The following is a 22,803-nucleotide window of genomic DNA, read 5'->3' as shown; positions in this document are numbered from 1 at the left end:
GCAGCCCATTAATTAAACTTATAGGGGGAGATTAAGTGGCCACTCCATTCTCCCTGGCAGCTCTCTCCAAGCAACAGGCGTGCTGGGGACAGGGAGCAAGGCTGAGAACTCCTGTGCCAGTCTCCTGCTCTCCCTCTCTCCCTCCCCACAGAGTCTCCAGCCAGCCCTACAGCCCCCACCAGGCTTGGTGCCAGCCCCCAGCCCATGGGTGCTCACCCTGGGCACAGTGTGGATTGCAGCATTCACCCTGCATAGGGGAGCAGGGGGTGCCAAGCTCCTGTGCACTGGGGCTCAAGGTGGGCTCCTCCCTGCTCCACTTGGGGCAGGGATGCTGCACTTGGGATCTACATGTTGATGCATCCAATTTGGGGAAGGGCACAGGACATGTCCAGAAGAAACATACCAACAGGTGACCTTGGTATGGGCTGGCTCCGGGTACCGGCACCAACATTGTGGAGCAGATGGTGCTTGGGTTGTCACATGCTGTTGCCATGGAAATGATCATACTGTCACACGGGCATCTGCTCACCTAGGGCACTTGGGTACTGGGTGACCCCACTGGCCCCCACTTTGGGGTTGGTGATGCTGCAGGAAGACCTGCAGCCCTGCAGCAGGAGGGGAAGCAGCAGGAGTTGCATGGGTCCAGCAGGGCAAGTCCCTGGGTCCAGGTAACCCACCCCCCTCCAAGGGGTCTTACTTTGAGTCCTCCAGCTAATACTGTGGACAAATTATGGAAAACTGAGTCATGCCCAAAGCCTGAAGCCTGGCCCAAACTGTGTGCTGGAGGCAGAGCCATTTTCCCTTGGACTGGGATGGCAAAGGAAACGGGACAGTGCAAAAAGCAAAGTATGGAGATGCTGAGCTTAACAAACCAACAGAAAGTTCATCTGGGGTCACGTTAAATAGCCAGGAGGGTAACACCTGTGTACCCCACATCAGCCCTGTACAACAGACCCACTGCTCCTTTGGGCAGGAGCAGAGCCTGCAGGTATGGACAGCAGTACTGACAGAACACCACTGGTTTCTCTCCAGCATTTCACTTATTGCCACACAACATTTTGATTAAAAACTTGTTTTATGAGGAATGAAGAGGGCAAGGTAGATGGATTAAAAACTCGCCAATGGACAGATTCTCTAAATGGCCTTGTTAATGGGGAGGCATCAGGGAAGGGTCATGCCAAGGACAGGCCCTGGGAACCAAAAATATTTACTGTTTGCACCAACAAGCAACGTGAGGATGCAAAAACTATGCTGGCATGATGAAAACATGTGAAAGGAAGAAGATGGTTTGCCACAGCCTCACAGCCTGAGATGCCAGAGTGAGCACAGCAGAGCGAGCTGCAATGCAAGGGGTGACACTGGCAAAGTTTTAACCTAGACGTTTAAGGAGAAATGGGGTGTCCTCCTTCCTAAAACACACTTTAACACAGCTGTGTGGGCAAGGCATGTTATTCTCTGAGTTTTCTATTTGTCAGGGTTTTCTGCTTTCCTGTGAGCAGTTGCTCTCAGAGGCATGAGAGGATGGTCCTGGGGAGAAACAGCCCCCACCTCTGCTTCTGGGTGCCCCATCTGGCCATGGGCTGAACAGTGTCTTCTGCTTATCTGACATCACCATGAAGTGAGGGTGAAGGTTAACCAGGGCATGAGTAGACCTGCAGGGTTGTGCTTAGAGGGGGCAGAGAAAAGGATAAAATCTAGCCTTGCTGGGGGCTGAGCCCCTTCTGCCCAGGGGCTGCAGGGATTGGGGTCTATGGGCCAGGGTGAAGCAGAGGGAAGGCAGGGAAGCCCCTGTGGGCTCAGTCCCTGCCCACCATGGGGCACCCACCAGCTGGGTCTCCAGCAGCGAGGCTGGAAATGCCACATGTGGCCGTGTGACTGGGCTGGGAGTGCTGGGGCAGGACCAGCTTCCCCTGCCTACACTGACAATGGCACCCACTGCATGGCTTGGTGTGTCCCTGCCTTGTTGCTTTTGATTTAAGAGTTTCTAGAGCAACTGTGAGTTGCAGTTTGGGGAGCATCTGCATTTTAATTAGTAATTACCAGCAGTGCTGTTCTGGCCCAGCTGTTGCCTGCAGGGTCCCTGCTGCCACTTGGGGCTGCCCATGCTGGGGCAGGGTCGTGGTCGTGGCACTGTACCTGCCTCAAGCCAGGTGTCTCAGAAAGGTGCCAAGGGTGGCTCTGGTGTGGGTCCTGCTGTGATGCCCTGGCTGGGGTGGTTCTTGGTACCCTCTGAGCTCCTGCTCCCCACCCCTGGAGATGCCCTCACCCTGCCAGCTCTGCCCTCCTCCTTGTGCTAGCAGGTGAGCAGAGGGTTTAGCATCAATAGCACCAAGCAGGCAAGGGGGCCTTGCTGAGTAGGGCTCTGTGCAAATGCATGGGGGTCTCAGTGTCCCAGCTGCAGCCCCCAGGGAGAGGAGCATCTCTGTGCCATCTGCAGGTGCAGCTGGTTTGTTTTGTGCCACAGTGGCTCCCTCCCTTCCACCCATTCTGGCAGCCCCTCGTGCTTATGCCTGTGCTCATCCCCGCTCCTTCATCCCTGCTCCTCCACCTGATTAATTCCCTCTGTGGTTCCGTAAATGCTGCTGTGTTATCTGGAGTAGGGCGACCTGTGTGTCCCCCCTGCATGGGAAGCAGCTTGCTCAGGAGACAGCCTGAGGGGGAGTTCCCAGTCACTGCAGTGACCTTCCCTTCCTCTCTGGGACGATGCTTGCCATCCCCATGACCACACTCTACCCCACACAGGGTCCTCTCCTGCAATTCCCCCCATGTCCTGCCCCACAGCTCCAGAACATACAAGGTGAGTGCAGAGGCTGAGGGCAGGTCCCCCTGCAGAGTCCTGCTCCTGGCTGCTCCCATCCCCTCCCTGGCTCACTGGGCTGGTGGTTCATTTTAACAAGGCTTTTAGGCTTAAGTGCTGCTTGGCGTGACTGAGAGAAATTGATATTTTGAGAATGAGCTTGGAAGGGGCCATGAATAATTCACGCCGGGGCGGTTCCGTTCCCATAAACAGACTGCTAAAAAAACCAAACCCGGTGCTTAACAAGGAAACTAATTCCCATTCTGCAAAGCCCCAGAACCCAACTCAGCCTCTGATGAATCTTTCATCTGCAGAAAAGGCAGGCAGCTGCAAGGGGAGCTGGCCCCTGTGCCCTAGCCAGAGCATCCCAGGGCAGTACCTGCTCCTCCCGCTGGGATGGGTGGCACAGCCCCAGGGAGTTCTGCTGGGGTTGCTGGTAGCAGTGGCATCGAGCCCGTTATAAGCCAGGGGTCAGCAGCATGTCACCAGTCCCACTGGGCCTGGTTTGACCTCTTTACTTCATTAGGCCCCTTGTTAAGGGCTACCCTGCGGGATGGAGGACAGTGAGCACCCATTGCCATGGCAATGGGGACAGGCGGATGAAGCATGTCACCTCAGGATGGCTCTGGGGACAGGGAAGGGACACCTCCAACCCCAGGGCAGGCAGCAGGGGACATGACCTGGCTGGAGAGGAGAGCTGGGCTCAGCCCCACTCAAACCAATCCTTCTGCCTGAGGAGGTCCCCATGGTGATCCTTGTCTCCTGGGAGTTGCAGGGGATGGCCTCTCTTTCCCTGAGCACACTGTGAGGATGAGCACCTGGAAGGACTCAGCACTGCCAGGCTGGAGCACAGTGTTGGCACAGGGATAATGGGTTTGAACCGGCCATGAATAAATTTAGACTGAAAATTAGAAGCAGGTTCCTCAGTGCCAGAGCAGCCACCCCAGTGTGGCCCCAAGATGGGATTGCCCAGAGCATGAGCTCAAGCTGGGCTGGAGTTGGAGAAGAGCCGTGTGCAGGGATGGATGTATTCCAGCAAGATCGCAGCAGCTGGGCATGGGGCCATTCCCAGCTCCATGTGCTTTTCCTCCTGGGTGTACCCACCCCAAGCTGATGAGGCTCCAGTGTCCAGCTGCCCTGTCCACTGTGGGTACCTCTGTGCAAGCCAGGAGCATTCCCTGCCTGCTCCGGTGCCACTGTGGGGAGACTGAGACCTGCTTCCCCACACAGAGGGAGCAGGATGGGGTCACCCACTGCTCCCGTTCCTTGCACAGGGCTGTCAGAAAGTGCCTGCCATTCTCACCAGTGCTGGTTCCGTCTCCCATCCAGTTGGTCTCCAGGAACCAGTATGGCTTGAGCTGGTGTGAGATAGAGGGGCTGGAACCAGCACCAGGGCCTGGCGATGCTAGCAAGGGATGAGAGGTACAGGGTGGGCACCTGGGCCCTCCACAGGCACTCATGGCTGTGGCTGCAACCAGCGTTTTGCAGCCCCTCCACTGGCCCAGCTGAGCTGGCCAGAATCTGGCAGAGACTCAACCGGCCCCAGGCTGGACATGTTGAGAAGGGGCAGAGAAAGCCCCCAGCCCTTCAGCAACACCCTGGGGACAAGGACCTTCAAAGGCACCAAGGGCTGAGAAGCGAGTGCAGGGGGTGACACAGCACCCCGACCCCAGGCAGAGGGTGGGAGCCTTGCGCTGGTGCCTGGGCACAGAGCTTCAGCATGGAACCTTGGCGTGGAGCCGTGCAGTGATTAGCAAGGAAGAGCCCTGCAGCTCTGCCGCTGCGCGGGAAGAATTAGTGGTAATAAGTCATGATCATCCCCTGATGACGAGCACTTAATGTGTGCCGGTTCTGCTATCAAAGTGCCTCTTATACCCCAATCGCCCTGTCGATAACAATGGCAGCGGCTGATGGATCCCTGGCCGCCCAGCCAGGTTGCTCCCGGCATGCCACAGGCAGGAGCATTGATTTCCCACAACTGTGAAGAGGCAAATATTTGAAAAGTGATAAATAAGGGGAACTGCCGGCTCAGCTACGCGCATCAGCGCCCGAGATTAAGGCAACGAGGTGAGACTGCCCAATTAAATCCCAATGAAAATGGCTGCAAATTCAATTTTTCCCCTCGCCCATATCCATCCCGAAGGCCAGGGGGGCTGATAACACAGGGTGCATCGATTGACATTGCTGGGAAGAAATCTCTCTGAATTCAATTAGTTGGGAAAACACAGAAGGTAGTACACGGAGCAGAGCTGGGGCTGTGTGCCTTCATCATATCCAGGGGGATGGAGCACCCAGCACCTGCTGCAGGTCACTGGAGGGGCTGCTGGACACAGTGGTGACAGCACCCATGGGTGCCCACACAGCTCTGGAGAGATGCGAGACAAATGCCATGCATTGGTGTTTCTTTTGGTTTGCAGCCCTTGGGGGTCACCCCGGGTGTGGCACTCCACTGGCATCTGCAGGACATGGTGGCAGCTGTGCCAGGGAACTGAACATCCTGCTTCATCCCCAGCACTGATGGTAACTGACAGGGAACAGCTTGTGTGGAGCTCCCTGTGTCCCCGAGCTGAGCCTGGCCCATGCTGACCTGTGCAAAGCAGGGCTGGCCGGTGGGGATGAGGCTGCAGATGCTCAGCAGGTCTGCGGGGGCTGCATCTCCCCCAGCCCCTTCCTTCAGGCTCCAGCGCAGAGGGATGACCCTGCCGGGATGAACAGTCATTACGTCTCATCGCCTTGGAAACCAAGCAGCAGCCCTGAGAAGCCTCTCCGTCTCCTCCCCCTCCTTCTCGTCCTCCTCCTAGCTGAGCCCCTCAGGAAGAGGATGGGGAATTAGGGGCTTTGAGCTGCCCAGGCTGCATTGCCAGCTGCAGGCATGGGGACTGCCTGCCCGTGCTAGCTGCCTGGCACCCGCTGCCTGCTGCCTGGTTCCTCCCCTCTGAGTGCAACAAGTTTCCATTAAAACACGTGATGCTCAAATTAGTGTTAGCAGTTGGGGGGGTCCCACTCCATCCCCATATCGGGGGCACGAAGGAGAGGGGAGATATGGATTCCCGCCGATTCCTGGCACAAGGGAGAAGTGAGTTGTGGTGGTGGGCAAGGAAAAGCCTCCCTAGCTCCAGAGCAGGCTCATCAGCCTGGCTGGGCTGTGGCAACAGGGCTGCTGGGGGCAGAGGGGGAGCGAGTGCCAGGGCCCCAAGGGATGACAGTGCCCTCCACTCTCCACACCTCCCCAAGGGTGGCAGCCTGGGCTCCCTGTGCACTGGGACGACAGGAGCCCCAGACCGGGAGCAGGGGGCTGGGGGTGGCAGGATAGGGGCTGTTGAGAGAGAGGGACCAAAGGCAAAAGGGTCTCCTTGGCCTGCCAGCACAGCCCTCCTCTGCAGCACAACAAAACCCTGCACGGGCCACGGCCATCAGCCGGCAGCCTGCGCCCAGGGCCAGGCAGTGAGCCCTCTCTTGCTCTCTGGGAGTACAGGGGACCATTGCGAGGGCTGGGATGGGGTTGTTGCCCTGGCAGGGAAGGCAGGAGAGGGTCGGGAGGTGCTGGGGCAGATGTGAGCTGCTCTGCCCTCGGGGAAGGTGCTTGTGCCAGCTGCCGGCACAGCTGGGACCAGCTGCCGCGCTGCCTTGTGCACCGCCTCGGCTGCCACCGGGACCCGCAGGGGCTGCGCGGCGGAGCGTGAGGGCTCAGCGCAGCGGTGCGGGCCAGGGAGCATCGTCCTCCGGGCAGCCCTGGCACCCTCCGGGCCGCTGCCCCCCGCTGACTACGAGGCTGCCACCGGGAACGCCTGTCTCTGGTGACATCTGTGTGCTGTGGGGTGCAGGAGCAGGAGCACAGCCTGCTGGCTGCCGGCTGCACAGACCAGCCCCTGCTGCACACTGCCTGCCACGGGAGTGGGGCCCCACGCAGGGCATCCTCCTGATTCTACACAGAGCATCTCCACAGCCCAAAACAGAGCATCCTTATGGCCCCACACAGCACATCCTCCTGGCTCCATGCAGAGCATCCCCATGGGCTCATGCAGGACATCCCCACACAGCACATCCCTAGAGCCCAGCCTGCTTGCTGCAGGGTCACTTTGCACCAACGCTGGTCCCCTGCCAGCTGGGAGCTCAGATGGCTCAGAGGACAGGACCCCTTTGTGGCAAGGGTGACAGTGGTCCAGGTCTGAGATTGCAATGCGACTGGTGACACACAGCTGGGGTTGTGGTAACAGTGGTGGAATCCCACAGACATGTGTGGGTATGGGGCCAGCATCACCCAGGCCACAGTAGGGAGAGGGGTCAGAGCAGGTCTCTGCCTCCCACTGCCATTTGCCTCTTTGCCCTCCAGCGAGACAACACCAAGTTGCCTGGTAACCTTTCTCCTTCCTTCCTCCTGCCTGCTCCTCCTCCCTACAGCCCAGGGATGGATGTCTTATAAGGCTGAACTGGGCTGGAGAAGGACAGATGGTGCTTTTGGGAGATGCCTTCAGCTCCAGCCCTGGTGCAGGTTTGCCTCACACAGAGATTGTGGCACAGTGGGGAGCCTGCCCCAGAGCACTGGGGGAAACTAGAGTGGGCCTATGCAGGACCCATAGCACAGGTGGGCAGTGGTCAAGGTGTGTCTCTGCCATGAGGTGTGCCACCCTGCACACACGGTCCTGCTGAGTCCACAGGAGCAGAGAGAGCCCCCCCAGCTGGGCATTCCCCTGCTGCCCACATTGTCCCAGCACGGCTCTGCATCCCAAAGCTCCTGGCGCCTGGGCTGAGACTTGATATTCTGCCCGCTCCCCTACACACATTGGCAATTAGATCATAATTGTAATATTTGCATATTCATAACAGCTGAAATTAATCGCATTTGCATAATGGTAATGAAAGGGACTTCATTAATTACCGTTTTTTTCTGAGGATTTTGCATATAAATGGATTATCAGGCAGGTTGAGCTGTGGCGGGTGCCGGGGTGGGACAGGAGCCATGTCAGTGGACTGGGATGGAGCTGTAAGGGCCAGTGCCACCACTGCCACCCTGCCTGCCCCACTCCACTCTGCCCTGCAGATGTATTGAGCCACAGCCTGGGGGCTTGGCTGGTGGATTCCTGCCTGTGCCCAGACCCAGTAGCTTCTTCCTGCCCTGCTGACCCCACACCTGCCCCAGGCACTTGACCTGGACATGGGGGTGTGGGTGGGGGCAAGGAAGGGCACTGGGCATGCTGTGGTGATGGTTTTTTCTTCTCAGGGTGTCAGTGAGGCCATGAAGGGCACAGGGGATCCCTCAGGGATAGCATCCTGCTCCATGCACACAGTGAGGGTGACTGCTGCCACCAGCACCTGCATCTGAGGACACCTGTGTGTGATGGGAGCTGGGCTGGCCACTCTCAGCAGCCAGGAGACTCCCTCTCCTGCCCTGGAGTGATGTTAAAGGCAGTGATGCCTGGGGAGGGCTGGACAGTAGGGCCAGCCAGTGCAAGCAGATGGCCTCCTGCTGTGTCACCTGTCACCACTGGGCCCTTCCCAGGGGATGTGCCAACTCCAAGCCCCACAGTACGGCTCCAGCCTGCCCCACATCTGTCCCAGCATGGCTCCCTCCTGGTAGGGACTGAGGGGCAGACAGAGGAGAAGACAGGTGGGAGCAGGGCTTTGCTGGCACAGCCACAGCCTCTTGTGTGCCAGATGCAGACAGGAGTGATGTCCCAGCCTGGGGAGCTGCTGTGACCACACACAGCAGGCTCCAGGCAGCTCTGGCCATGGCATGAGCCTGCTCAGGACTGGCAGTCATCCCGCACCCATCTCTTGTCCCTGTCCCATCACTCTGCTTCTACTCTGGAGCAGCTCATGGCACCTGGGGAGCTCTGCCTGGTGGTTGTCACTGTCCCTAGGGCTGTCACCAAATGGCTGCCTGGAAAAGCCCAGACCTCTGGGTTGCAAGGGGAGGTTGAAAGGAGGTGAGAGGAGGTGAGATCTGCACATAGCCTGGGGAAATGGGAAAGTTTGGAGCAGTGAGTGTGAGTTCATGTTAGGTAAATGCAGGTGAGAAAAGTGTCTGCTAAGCTCTGGATGGCTGGTGGAGTCACAGAGAGCAGGGGATACTGATTGAAGCAAACACAGAGAATCCCAGCTCCAAGCAACAGCCTGGTCTGGAGACAGGAGAAAGAGAAGGGTGAACACCTTCTCTTGCTTCCTAGCCCGCCTGCATGTACGACCAGTTCAGCCCCACGTCTGCTGTGCAAATGGCAGCTGAAATAATACCTGCACACCAGGTTTGGGGAAACCTGCTCTGAACTGGTTTTGGTTTGGTCCCTGCCACATGCTGCCATAAGGACAGCCCAGCTCTTGCTGGAAGGATGCTCTGGCCACAGGACACCTCTGCTCTGCTCTGGAAAGGGAGAGGCTGCCTCTAGAGACGGAGCTCATTCCTTCCTTATTGATGGCTCCTTCCCTCTCGCATGGCTGGGAAGAGGCCTGTGGAATAAATCACTGCAAGAGACAGATTATGGCAGCTAAAGACTCCAAATGAGATGATAATTGCCATGGTAATGACAGCAAAGACCTGATGCTGCCGATAAGGAAACATCTCTGCTGTTCTTGGTTGGTGCCTGGCCAGGAGGTTGGCATAAGCACAGGGCTGGGGATGTCTCCAGGGACACTGTCCAGGCAGTGCTGTCCTCCCTGTGCCCACAGCAGTGTCCGGGTGCCTGTGGCAGGCACTGGTGCCCACAGCATCCCTGGAGCAGCAGGGATGGGTATGCTGGGGGCTGGGTGAGGGGGTGTGAGGCAGGCAGCCCTGGTGGGGCCGTTAGTCTGGTTCTCCCGCCGGCTGCGTGTCAGCTCTAATTAGGCAAACTTCTGTATTCATTGCGAGCCCAGCCAGCAGAGAATTCCACAATTGAATTTTAATGCCCTAAAAACACATTACAATCAGCCTGATTAATTAAGAGATGGCTTAACATGGTGACCGGGCTGCAGAGGGCTGCACTAGGAAGAGGTGCCATGCGGGCTGGCTCCTGCACCCTGTGGCATATGCCATGGGGGCTGGAGTGTGCTGGGGCCAGCAGAGCCAGGGCTGGTCCCTCAGCCCAGTGGGACTGCAAAGGGGAGCCGAGGACACCTCCTGCAAGCCAGCTCTGCCCCTGTTCCCCAAGCCTCCCCTTGCTGTCACCATGCTCAGTCCAGCCCAGACTCTGTCCCCACACATGTCACTGCTCAGGGCAGCCTTGCTACCCACCTAGGCCCTGTGGGCTGAAGCATCCCCAGGGGGACCCTTCTCCTCCATCCCACCACAGATCCCCACAGAGCCTTGCCAGGCTGAATTTCACCACATGCCCCTGGTCAGGGGGATTGTTTGGCCAAAGCTCATCCAGGGTAATGAATGAAAAAGGAAGGAATCCATAACTATGTAGTAAAGGAGAGGGTGCAACTGGCAGGACATAAATCAGAGGGAAAGTGATAAAAGGAGCCTCTCGCCAGGAGGGGCCGGCAGCAGAGGGAGGGATGGCGACAGTCTCATAAGGCCAAAAGAAATCCTGGCAAGGCGATAAATCCTGCAGCCACTGGAGCTGCTCGAGTGCTAATGATCACGCAGAAACGCCAGCCACGTTTAACAAATATTTCTGCTCTGTATTTGGAGAGAAGCGGGATGATATGCTTGAATCATACAAGAGTGATGAAGCCGTCTATTAATTACTGCCGGGAATGTTAAACAACATCTGCCAGCTCAGCGGGCCCAGGCACCGCCTGCCCCGGCCTCCTCCAAGAGCTGGAGGAGAATTTGGCCTCCTCATTAATTTCCCGTGAAATCTTGGAATAGCAAGAAAATACTGGCTGGCTGATGGAGAGCCCACCCGTGCCAGGAGCCGCAGGGATGTGGGGGTGCTCAGTCCTCACCTCCTCCTCTTGGCTCCAGCAGGATTTATATCATGTTCCCACCTAGTTTGATCCTTCCTGATGAAGAATAGCCATAAACTGGCAAAGGTTGGGTATTTGTTTCCCATAATATGATGTATAGATTTTCTTTTACCTGAGTGGTTTTGGAGACCGTAAGAAAGGGAGGCTTTGGAGGAGCAATGTCCTCATTAAGGCATCCTGCAGAAATCTTTGTCACAGCTTTGGGAGGGGCTGGCATCTTTCCCTGCATCTTCTATGTGCCTGGGATGGCAGGGATGGAGGGGACAGAAGAATGAAGGGGATGAGGGATGGAGTGATGGAGAGTGAGGAAGAGCAGAAGAGGAAGAAGAAGAAGAAGAGGAGGTGGAGAAGTAGGCTCTAACCAGGAGGGGAGGACCCCACAGGACCAGGATAAGCCCCAGCTACAGCACAGCTCCACTGCACCCCATCATTAGCCATTTGAAACCCAGGCAAGTCCATTGTTTCTTGAGGGGAAACAGGCTGAGCAGCAAAGGTGGCTGTGAAGGGCACAGCAGACTTCGACAGCGGTAAAGCAGGTGGCTCAGCAGCAGAACGACACTAACAAATTATCTCTGCACAGTATGCATGGAGTGTAATAAGTGGAGAAGGACTTGGTGGACTGATGAATCCCTCCGAGGAGTCCCCAGTGGGCACTGGGGCTGGCCAGGTCCCTGAGCCAAACCCCCAGCAGTGCCTAGAGCCATGAAAATGGGAAGGTCTAAGAAATTCAGGTGGGATTCCTGGCAGGGAGGAGAGCTGGTGATACACATGCAGCTGGCCAGGTTGCATCGCTCAGCAAAGCCTGGCCCAACACAGCCAGAGGAGCAGGGAGCTGGGAGAGACACCCTGGCCAAGGCTGGGGAAGATGGGGCAGGGCATTTGGCCATGGTGGGGACACATTGGCCTTGAGGAAACAAGCAGGGAGCAGGGGCTGGGTTGGTGCTGGGTCCCTCTGGAGAGGCTTTTCATGTCTTGGTCCCTTTGCACCCAGAGTGGAAGGGTTTGTGGAAGGTCATGAGATGTAATTCAAGCAAAGCTCTCACTCACTGCGTCCATGAGATGCTGGGTCACAGGTAGGTTATTTTTTTCCCAGCCTTTTGCTACACATAAAAAGGCTAGCATTTACTTGCCTAAGCAAGTCAAAACCCAAACATTGTTAAAAAATACTGAGGTGCTTTGTAACAAGGAAGAAAGCCCAGGAGGAAGGGATGCCGAGGGTGCCCTCTCCCAGCCCTGGATTGCTTTGCACAGCCACGGGGCACAGGGGGAACTGGAGAGGTCTGGGGGTGCCCAGGAGGGAAGGCAGTGACATGCCCTGGAGGAACAGTGCCACCCAGCCACTCCAGCCCACAGCTCCTCAGCCGTCCTGGCCCCCAGGGTGCCAGCCAAGCCACCTGGGAACCCAGGGGCAGGTAGTTAAAATACAGAAATGTCAGTTTCAATTAAAATGTGTTTTGTAAAGAGAGAGATAAAACCTTCCCTGTAGCACAAGGTGGGGATTTATGGGGTACTGGGAGGACTGGTGCCCCCACTGCAGTGTGCACTGGGGATGCTGGCTTGGATGCTGCTGCTGGCACCACAGGGCACCCCAAATCACTGTGCCAGGGCACAGGGGCCACCTGCCACGTCCCCACCCCGGCCGCCACAGAAGCGAGAGCCAGTCTGTGTCAAAATGTCAGCTCACTAATAAAATGTGCAGGAGATGCATCTTCTTTGGGCCAATAAAATTCCTGTGCAGCAGCAGGGATGCCCAGCACCCAGCTGTCCTTCTGCGCCAGCGCCTTGCTTGGTCCCCTCCCCACCTCTCCACAGGGACACGGGGCCAGTCTGACTCCTTGCTTGTGCCAGCACCCCCAAACAGCGGGTGCTTGGGCACAGGCTCCAATGCCAGTGTAGCACATGGCTCCAGAGCCACAAGTGGCATGGCTGGGAGTAAATCCACTGTGCTTTGTCAAGATAAAGTGACAACACACCAGCCTGCAATGCAGGAACCGCAGTTATAACAAGAGAAAATCAATGTGATATATTAAGAGAGATATAAAGACGCCATTAATGCTTCAGTGTGAAGCCCAGGATCTTTGCTTGCTGTTGGCAGGGCAGGTTCTCTGTGAGGGCTCCCTGAACTCCCATCTCAGTGCCCAGGTGTCCCACATGCTGGGCTCAGCTGTGTTTATTCACTGTCTCCCTGAATAAGGGCTTCTGCTCCCACCTGCTGCCTCCCGGGCCTTGCCCCAGCCTAGTGCCCAGCCTCCAGCTGGGAATGTGGCCACATGTGCTGGGGACGCGTGCTGAGGAAATGTGCACCGGGACGTGGATGCCAGTCCCCACACAGCTGTCCATCACTGGGGGCAGTTTGGATTATAACGGAGAAGTTGAGTCAAGCTTCTTATAATAGATTAATCAATAACCTTAATTGAGTTGAGACTCTTTAATGGATAGCTTGGCCACTGCTTTCCCCTTTGCTGGTGGTGCCCTGACCTCCCATCAAAAACCTCCTGCAGCGGCTGACTGAGGTGACACCACCTCTGCGCTCTCCCAAACTGCTGTGAACTCTTGGGGCCTGCAGTGGGACACAGTGTGCTGAAGCATGTACAGGTCCCCAGGTGCAGGCAGGTAGGTAAGGGCTTTCAGAAACAGACTCAAGTACCAGGGGCTGCAAAATGTCCCCAGCTCGTGGTGCCATCTCTGCCAGCCACAGCGCAGCCCCTGGGTGGCCATGGGCTCGAGAGGACACACGTCCCACCCGTGCAGCCTGCGGGAGCAGGGGGGACAGGAAGAGGGGACTCGGGTCTGGGCACAGGCACCACAGAGGTCAGACTCCTGCACGCCAGAGCCACAGCTCTGCAGAAGCGGAGATGAACATTTTCTGGTAAAATATGCAGAGCGTGGGACAAAAGAGAAAGCGTTTTTTGCATAATGAGACACTGTCAGAGACAAACTCCCCTGGAAACCAATTAACACGGCGCTTTGTGTATGTCAGGCCAACACCTGGCAAAAACACCTTTCCCAGGAAGGACGCCAGGCACCTCGTGTGACGGCAGCCCCCCGCACGCCGCTGTCCCGCAGCCCCTGCAGCGAACACAGCAGCCCCCCCTGTGCCACAGGCAGCAGCGGGGCCGGCTCTGCCCGCTGGGGTGCGGCTGCCGCTCCACAGAGGCCCCGCAGCCCCACGCACCGGCGCGGCTGCAGGTGTGCGCGGCAGCCCCGGCACGCACCGCGATGGAGCCGGACGTGCTGGGCCGGGCTCCGCACCACCACGGACCCGCGCACACCCGCGGCTCCTCCCCGCAGCCCCTGCGGCAGCCGCTGCCCAGGTGGGACGGGGAACCCGCACCCTCTGCCCCGCGTGTCCCCGCCCCGCGCCCGCCCCTGCCCCGCATAGCCCGGCCCCGCCCGCGTCCGGCCCCGCCCGCCGCCCGCCATGTCGCTGCGGTTCTCCGCTAACTTGTCGTGGCTGTTCCCGGAGCTCGCGGCGCTGCCGGCGCGGCTGGAGGCAGCGGCGGCCGCCGGGTTCCGCGCTGCCGAAGCGGCCTGGCCGGCGGGTTGCCCGGCCCAGGAGCTGCGGGCCGCGGCGGAGCGGGCGGGGCTGCGGATTGTCCTCCTGAACACCCCTCCCGGTACCTCAGCGTCCCCTGGGGTGCCTGGGCGGAGGTGCGGGGGTGCCTCGGTGCCGCTGACCGCCCTGCCGCTCTCTCCTAGGCGATCAGGAGGCTGGTGAGATGGGGCTGGCAGCCGTGCCCGGGCGCCAGGCTGCTTTCCGCCAGGGCCTGGCCGCAGCGGTGCAGTACGCCAGGGTGCTGGGCTGCCCCAGGTAGGTGCGCGGCAGGACCCCGCTCCGGCGCTCCTCGGTCCCCTCCGACCCCGGGGCAAGGGGGCCCGTCCCCACCGGAGCACTCCCGCAGCCCCCCTGCTGGCTTCCTCCGAGCAGGGCTTGCCCTTTGCACCCCCAGGTCTCTTCCTGCTCGGCTGCAAGGGCATAGGCCGGGGGGGAGGGGGGGCAGACCTGTCTGCTCCCTCTGGCAAAAAGCAGAGTGAAAAGGTTTTTGTTTCCACTGTGTGCCTTCCCCAAGCACTTGCCGAACAGCCTTGCTCTCTGGACAGAGCCTGATTTAGCCCCGCACTGGCCACCATCCCCTCCCTCCTCTAACCCAGCAAATGGTGAGACAGAGCGTAGGACCTGCCCCCCACTGCCTGCTGCCCACCGCGCTGGCCTCGGGCCAGCCCCAGCCCTGACACCCCCAGGAAGCTGGAGGCAGCTGGCAAAAGAGGGAAGAATGCAGGTCTGGGATGTGTCAGGCGAAAGGTTCAAAGATGTCTGTCTGCATACAGAAGTGGGAGGGTGCCCGTTTGTGTCCCTGCAGCTCACTGGCACGTGCCATGTCTCCTTGCATGGGAGATAGCTCTTCTTACCCTGTTTTCCATCATCAGAGGAAGGTGTATTAGATCTGACCAGTTGCTTGGAGACTGGAGATGGTGCCTGTGGCTGGTCTCTATGTGTCTGCAGGATACACCTGATGGCTGGGCGGGTTCCCCTGGGCACAGACCGGGCAGCTGTAGCAGGTGAGATGGAAACCACCTTCATTGAGAATCTCAGATATGCTGCTGACCTCCTGGCCCAGGTAAGTGGGGAGCAAGACCTGTTCCACGAGTGCAGCTTTTCAGGTACTGAGGATGGAGAAGGTCCTGCCAGACTGGCAGAGGGGGGGAACCCTGCTGCAGAGGTGACAGCATGCTCTGCAGGGTGACATTACTGTGTTACAGGAAGACATGATTGGACTGGTAGAGCCTATTAACAACCGCATCACTGACCCTCGCTACTTTCTGAACACCCCACACCAAGGTAAGGCAGACAACTCTTCCCAACGTCTCCTTCAAGGGAGGAGAAGGATCCCCAGAGTCTGAAAAGGAGGTTGCCTCCCCTGCTCAGAGATGCTGAGGAAGCACAGCTGCTGAACAGGAGGCTCAGGGCTTCACCATGAAGCTTCCAGCCTGGGCATGATGGTCTCTCATTTTTTGCACCCTTAGCTGCTGCCATCCTGGAAAAGGTGGGACAGCCTAACCTGAAGTTGCAGCTGGTGAGTCAGCATTGATGATCTCCGGGGTTCACCTTCCAGCAGGGAACCTTGCACAGACCCACAGGGGAGCCCCAGGGGCTGTGGGCTTTTTATTCCCTCCTGGGGACATGGGGATGGACAGGGACTGTAGGACAGCTGTCCTTGATTGCTCACTTTTTAACAGCTGCACCATCCCTCTCCTCTCTCCCCCACAGGATCTCTTTCATTGCCAGATCATGGATGGGAATTTGTCACGCAACCTCGAGACATACTTGCCGCTCATTGGTAATGCTCTGCACCCAAACCAGCTCCTCTGTGGCCATAGGGCAGGAGTAGCTTTGAAATAGGGCCCTACTGCCCTACACTCTGCTGTGGCTGGTTGGGGGCTAGGGTCACCATGTCCCATGCCTAGAGAAGGCTGCAGGCAGGGCTGCCCTGGGCAGAGCATCTCCCATTCTCCTCCCTAGGTCATATCCAGATTGCACAGGTACCAGGGCGGCACGAGCCAGACAGCCCTGGGGAGTTGAACTTCCCCTACATCTTTGAGCTCCTGGAGTCCCTCGGCTACACTGGCTACGTGGGATGCGAGTATGCTCCGAAAGGTGAGTGGGGCTGGGGGTGGTCTGAGCCCCACTGGCACGTCCCAGCATGGACCAGTGGCTGGGGACTGTGCAGAGGTAGGCATGTCCTTGCGGGTGGCAGGAAGTGGGCATCAGGGTTACTACCTGGGGATGAAAGCCCTGCCCAGAAGAGCAGCTGCTTGAGTTTGCCTGGGGTGCCAGCAGGAGACCTTGTCTGTCACTGCAGGAGATACCCTGAAAGGTCTGGGCTGGCTGCGTTCATACTGGGAGAGCCGAGGCCTGCAGTATGGTGGGACCAGCAAGGCAGCAGAGTAAAACAAGGAAAACACAGGAATAAAAGTCAAGGCAATGGCTTCACAGAGGTGCATGTGTGTCTTATCCATGATGTGGGGCAAAGTCAGCTTTTATGTCCTGTTGCCCTTCCCCAGGTCCTGCTGGGCCAGCCCAAGCATCTGGATCCTCATCTACTCAAGCACCAGCTGCAGCATATTTGGGGATAGCTTGGGCACCACTGTAGGTGACGTGAGGTGCACAGGACCACCTTCACCTCTAGCCTGCAGGTTTGTCCAGGGAGAGGTTTCCAGTTCCCCCTGCTAAGGGTGGGGAACTCCTTGGGAAAGGTGCAAGTTTTCCCAGTACAGCTCCAGCTGGTGTATGGAATTATGGGAAAAGGGCCTTGGGCTTCCAAGTCCTGCAGTTCCTGAGGCTGCTGCTTGTACTCAGCAGTGACCCTGCAGCAGGTTGGGAAAGTGACACAAGCAACACCCTCACAGGCTTCGCAAAACCAAGGCAACAAGCTGGAGCATGCGTGCCTATGGACACTCAGGGCTGCCTGCCCTGTTCCTCCTGCTCCAAAACAAGAATGAGACTCCAGTGCAAACACAGCTATGACCCTACATCCCCTACAGAAGCCTTTCCACATCCTAGCCTATAGGCTGTGGGTTGGGATCTAGTTCATTTATTTCACAGATACATCAATGGCTTTAATGTACATCTCCATAAAACCTTCCCCTCGTCCAGTTCACCCTCCCTGTCCCATTCATTGCTCTCCTGATGAAAGCAAAGGGCCAGAATTGGGCAGCCTCACAGCCCAGAGCCCTGAAGGCCCGGAGTCTTTCCGCCTAAAACCAGAGTGCTGTGCAGTGCTGCCCTGTGCAGAAGACGTGCTGTGTGTGCTCCTCTGTGCCTTCCCAACAGGTAGAACTCACCTGCAGATGCCAAAGCCATGTCCCTGAGAGCTGCTCTGCTTCAGCCAAGCCACAGCAGCCAAGCTCCTGCCCTTGCGCTTTGGTTCAAGGTCGTTCAGTAGCAAACCCACCAAAACCAGCACAGCAAGGGCCACACCAGCCGGGCAGCAATACTGGAGGTGCACATCCCCAGGCTCCTCAGTTTGGTATCCGTGTGTGCTGGTAGCAGCACTGCCTGCAGGGCTGGAGCACAGGTCCCCTTGGGAGACCTCTTCTTCCCACTGTCACCCGTAGCACAGCCGTGCCCAGAGGTGCAGTACATGTGTCGCTCCCAGAGGTGGGTGCCAGTGCTAGAGCAGGCCTGTCCAGAGGTTGAAGCAGGCAGTGTTGATAACTGACTCCAGGTGGTGGTACGTGGACACAAGCTGTGGCAGAGGGCTCTCGCTGTTCTGGGGCTGCACTGGGAATGGCTCCCGGAAAACCACAGTCAGACTCTGCTGAGGAAAAGAAGCAGGTCAGGGGACAGGATTCAGACAAGCACTGTGCCATCTCTAGCCCAGGTGCGTGGGCACTTGCTTGGCTGTGTCAGGCAGATACTGGGAGAAGTCCCAAAATGCCAGTGACACCAAGCTGGTGCCTTCTCCTGTGACAGAGCATGTTTGAACCTCCTCCCAGTTCCCCTGGTGGAAATCAGGTGCAATGCTTGCCCACCACCTCCGTCCCAGCCCCCAAGCATCTGCAGTCATACCAACCCCAGCAGCAGCCTCAGGAAAGGAGGGGATCCTACTGCCTCCACAGTAGTAGGGGCTTCCAGGGAAATGAGAAGGAAATTTCTTCTTCTAAGGCAAGGAGTAGGAGTGCAACAAATGGGGAATGGGAGGAGATTAAACGTAATAACTGCAATCCTAAAAATAAATGCTGGCTCCTCCATTCTTACTAGTGACTGTACTGACAAGGCAGGGCAAGGCAAAGGGGAGCAGAGAACAGGGTTCAGAAGAGAAGGCTGCAGGAACTGAGGCAGAATAAAAATGCGAGCTACTCAGTGCACTGAGATCAGAATCATGGAGGCAAGACACTGCGACTGGATGTTCTCCAGAGCCGAAACGCAGCACATCTAGTAGCCAGGGTCTCCTAACAAACTTGCAGAACCATGAGAAACAGTTCTGTAATGGCAAAACAACAAAGGTACCAGCAGCATTCAAGGACAAAAAAGCAATGCGTGAGCATAACTCTGGCAGCCTGCAAGACTTCAGAGCAAACATGGAGAGAAAGAACCACATGGAAACTGCAGCTACCAAAGTGATGTGCTAACGCTAGAGTGCTCTTTGATAAGGTAATATTTCTAGACAAAAGAATCATGGTATATCTTATCTGAGCTTCAGGAAGGATTTGAGGTAGTGCCACATGGGAAATTTAGGCAAGCTGAAAAGATAGGAATTAATGCAAACATTATAAAGTGAAAATGGTAGTGCTGAAAGGGGAAGTAGCAGGCCAGAGAGAGGTTACAAATGGAGTTCCTCCAGGACAGGTTTTGAGACTCATGTTGCCGACTACTTTGAGTCTGGCAAAAAGATGATGAGCATGCTGTTAAAATTTGAGGCACTAATACAAAAGAGGATTGGGATAATGCAAAAAAAGCCCTAGAGACTTTTGAGAAGCCACAGGAATGGGATGAATGTTAAGCACTAAACACAAGGTGAAGAATGCAAAGGATTTCTGTGTTAAGATAGGAGTCATTGGGAGAAGTGACAGAGAGTATCATACCAGTGACCACAAGGTGACACAGTGACCCATGACCATCAAAAGGTAAATACCACCCTAGGCTGTACAGAAAGCATCAGGCAGGGACACAAAACCCTTATTGCAATCACAGAAGGCTCTCCTGAGACTCCTCAGGAACACTGGGTGCAGTTCTGGACATCTGTATTTACAAAGGCTGACCTGAGCCTTGAAGGGCTCTGAAGGACAATAAGACCATTGGAGAAGGGAAGACAGGCTTAAGAACTCAGCTTGCTTAATGCAGCAACATGGAGGTAGTAAAAATTCCACCTTCAGATGTGGAGGTGAACCAGGGAGGAAGCGGGTACATGCACAATGAAGTGCAGTTTCAGCTCTGAGCTGCCACTGGCATGAAAAGGATAGAACTGGCCATGACAAAAGCTCCAGGACAAAATGGGAAGGACTCTTCATGGTCAGGTGGCAGGTACCACCAATTCTGTCTGGCTTTTTAGATAAAGTGTGATTTATTTACAGGGGAAGCAGTTACACTGCAGTCTCTGCAAAAGCCTCACTGTGAACTGAAGCATCTTGTAAATCCCCTGCTCTCACACGGAGCTGCATTCCCTTGACCCATCCTGCAGCCCACTTGGGAGCACAGGTGAAAGCAGAGTATGTTTGCCCTCAAGTCTGATGAAGGCCAAGGCCTGTGCAGATTTGACTAGAGCTGAATAGAGAGATGTCTGAGAGCATGATCCAAAAGCAACCCTGTGAAGGAAAAGGGGATCAACTGCTCATGGTTTTCCAATTCAAGAACAAAGGGGCATCACATGAAAAGAGCAGAAGGAGGTTCAAAAACAAGCTGAGAACAAGCTCCACCTACACTGTAGGAGCAGCAAATCACAGGAGATCATGGATGCCACAAATTAACCAAAGAAAATAAAGCTGCAAAGGGCTATTAAATAAATGCAAAGGCCACCTCTAGCTCAGGGCAGGCCTGGGCCACAGTTTGTCAGATGCTGAGGCAGTAACTGGGAAAGGTGTTAACAAGCTTTTGACTTGCTTTTATTCTCTCCATGGGCACCTGCCCTTGCCAACTGCTGGATGAATCTAGACAGACTCCCAGCCTGAACCAATATAGCTTTTCTGATGTTCCCAAGTTCTTACCGTCTTTCCTGAATGGGAATCGAGAAACACAAGGACGAAGCAATCCGTGAACTTCTGGTTGAGCACAACCTGTCAAGAGAGCCACAGCACACACTGCAAAGGAGACAGCACAGACCCAGGGACATGTTGGTGGGCAGGATGAGTGGCACGATAAACCTGTGAAGGTTCAAGTCTGCCTGGCTCAAGCTGACACTGCCAAACCATGGGGCTATGCACAGCACGAGGCTCTGGGTGTGGAGAGTGTCCTGTCTGCCTGGGGGCAGACAGACAGACACTGCTGTACCAGCAGCAGAGTGGAGAGCAACATCATGAAAGTGCCCACAGGCACATTCCTATCCTAAGAGGCTCACACTGCAGCAAGAAGCTGCAGCAGGCAGGGGCCCTGGACAAGAGAGAGGGGCTGCAGGTGGGTGATGGGCTGTCTTACCAGATACTGGGTTCCAGTTTCAGTGTTGTGGAAGTGCCGACAGCTCTGGGGAAAGCGGCTCAGCAGCACTTTGATGAGGCTCTGGTACCAGGAGACTGTCATGGTGAGGAAGCATCCCTGCAGACATGGAACACGGCTGATTTTAGCCTCCCTCTAGCCATGGCACCAGCAGCCATAATGCTGCAGTAGCCTTCAGACCCCAAATCAGATGCATCCATCACAGCCCACTGAGGCATGCTGACCCAAGAGCTATTCGCTCTCCACAGACTGGTCCATGTAGCCTCCCCCTTCTCCTGCCAGCTAGGAGCTATGTTCCTGCCTCTACTTTCCCACCAAGCAGGAAGAGATGTGCCCTGCAGGCCCTTCAACCACTCCCTCGCTCCCTCCCCAGAGTAGAACAGCAGCTGCTCCATCCACTCCATCCCTGCTGCTCACCAGCTGGGGGTCGACATCAGCAATGGATTTCCCATGCACAGCATCGAGCAGCTCCTCCAGCTCCACCAGTGAGAGCTTGCCCAGCTTCAGCTTATCTGAAGCCAGAGGCTCCAAGAGGAAGAGGCGCTTCCAGAGGTTGTCCCTGCGGCAGTGGCACTTGGCCAGCTGCACCATGCTGCTGAGCTGCTTCTGGGCTGAGGCCACCTCAGAGGCCAGCAAGGGGAAGAGCGGCGAGGTGTAGAAGAGTCCAGGCCCCAGTTTGACTTGCGCGCTCCCTGTGTAGAACTCGCTGCTGTCCTCCACGTCCTGCCACAGCTCCCGCTCTGCCGGCTGCTGCTGCCCCAGGCTTGTCTCTGGCTCTGCTGCCTCCCAGGCTGCCCGGCCCACTACAGGCTCCAGCACTTCCCGCTGCAAGCGCGGCAGCTTCTTGAAGCGCCGCATGTCAGCCGTGAGCCGGGGGAAGAGCTCGCGCTGGCTGGTCATGATGACGTAGAAACGCAAGCTGAGAGCAAGGAGACACTTGTGACCTGGGGAAGGGCTTCTCCCTTCTCAGCTGGGCTGCAGATGAATCGTGGGCCTCTATCCCTGCCAGGAAGGGTGCTCCTCTGCCCAGATAAGGACATATACCACAATGCCCAGTTCCCTGTGAGGATCATCTCCAGACAGCACCAAACCTGCCTGTGATATCCCAGACAGAGCCAACCCCTCCCAGCCCCCTCCTCCCCAGCCAGGAAACTTTCATGTCACGTCTCTGGGCCCCCAGTGCTCACCGGAGCATGCGTCTCTCTGCCTCACTCTGCTCCTCAAATGGTGCTGCACTGTGACACACCAGGAGGGACACATCAAAGTCATCATGATGACGCAGACCTTCAGAGTCCTTGTAGGAGCCCGAGCTGGGAGCAAAAAGCACATCAGTATGAAGGGGAGCTCACTTGGTTCTCCCAAAGCTCTTGGTCACAACTTAACTATTGGGCAGAGGCAATTCAACACAGCAGGACTCCTAAGTGCTATGGGAAATGTCAACTGCACTTGCACACCTGGCCAGCACCCCTGTTGGCCACTGCAGAAAAGCTGAGCAGAACTGCTGCCCGGTAGCACGTAGAACAGTCAGCTTTGCTGGCACCTTGGGGCAGTGTCCCCAGGACTAGTGGGTACCCACCAATCTCCAGGAACTTGCAGCAGATGCACTCACCTGTTCCAAATAGAGACCAGTGCATATTCATTCTGCTCTGTGCCTGGTGTCCCCTTCTTGTTGTCACTGCCCGTGGCTGGCCGGGCCATGCGCAAGGGTTTCATGTGGTAGGCGTTGGCGTGGTCAGCGATGTAGTTGTACAGCTGGTGTGCAGTGATCATGTTGGTGGGCAGGGCCAGCATGCCTAGTGGAGGAGGACACATTGCTATCACAGGGGTCACTCACTGCCTCCCAGCTGGTGTTCTAGAAACTACTCTGGGGGACAGAGCTCTAGAGCTAATCACCTCCCTTCCACAACAGAGCAGTAAGGACTTCCTCTGGAGCTGGCCCCCTTACGTCAACCTCTCCCTCATCTCCCTA

At 56.8% G+C, this 22,803-nt stretch overlaps 2 protein-coding genes across 11 annotated transcripts in view; one reads left to right on the top strand and one right to left on the bottom strand.

Moving 5' to 3' along the window:
• The first annotated feature begins 14,092 nt into the window (after positions 1-14,092).
• HYI (hydroxypyruvate isomerase (putative)) lies at positions 14,093-16,676 on the top strand. Its single transcript, XM_051625798.1, has 8 exons — positions 14,093-14,301; positions 14,384-14,495; positions 15,189-15,303; positions 15,446-15,524; positions 15,710-15,759; positions 15,954-16,023; positions 16,206-16,340; positions 16,546-16,676. Exons 1-8 carry the CDS (start codon positions 14,106-14,108, stop codon positions 16,632-16,634), a joined length of 846 nt encoding a protein of 281 aa, XP_051481758.1. The 5' UTR covers positions 14,093-14,105; the 3' UTR covers positions 16,635-16,676.
• A 585-nt stretch (positions 16,677-17,261) lies between these two features.
• The window catches only part of SZT2 (SZT2 subunit of KICSTOR complex), a 56,935-nt gene continuing 51,393 nt past the window's right edge, over positions 17,262-22,803 (bottom strand). For 7 of the 10 annotated variants that reach the window (XM_051625787.1, XM_051625788.1, XM_051625791.1 and 4 more), the window contains 6 exons: positions 22,444-22,627; positions 22,022-22,144; positions 21,252-21,753; positions 20,817-20,933; positions 20,390-20,458; positions 17,262-18,003 (listed from right to left, as the gene is read on the bottom strand). In XM_051625787.1, coding sequence (XP_051481747.1) covers positions 17,857-18,003; positions 20,390-20,458; positions 20,817-20,933; positions 21,252-21,753; positions 22,022-22,144; positions 22,444-22,627 — 1,142 coding nt within the window. In that variant the 3' untranslated portion in view covers positions 17,262-17,856. The remainder of the gene's footprint in view (positions 18,004-20,389; positions 20,459-20,816; positions 20,934-21,251; positions 21,754-22,021; positions 22,145-22,443; positions 22,628-22,803) is intronic. The other 3 variants (XM_051625789.1, XM_051625793.1, XM_051625797.1) reach the window with 1 other exon arrangement.

This window comes from Apus apus, chromosome 7, assembly GCF_020740795.1.
Source record: "Apus apus isolate bApuApu2 chromosome 7, bApuApu2.pri.cur, whole genome shotgun sequence".
Classification (NCBI taxonomy): Eukaryota; Metazoa; Chordata; class Aves; order Apodiformes; family Apodidae; genus Apus; species Apus apus.
This window is presented reverse-complemented; position numbering and strand designations above follow the sequence as displayed.

Coding starts and splice junctions, on each gene's coding strand:
- HYI (XM_051625798.1), top strand. CDS start 14,106: ATGTCGCTGCGGTTCTCCGCTAACTTGTCGTGGCTGTTCCCGGAGCTC. Junction 14,302..14,383: donor CCTCCTGAACACCCCTCCCG/GTACCTCAGCGT, acceptor GCTCTCTCCTAG/GCGATCAGGAGGCTGGTGAG. Junction 15,304..15,445: donor CTGCTGACCTCCTGGCCCAG/GTAAGTGGGGAG, acceptor ACTGTGTTACAG/GAAGACATGATTGGACTGGT.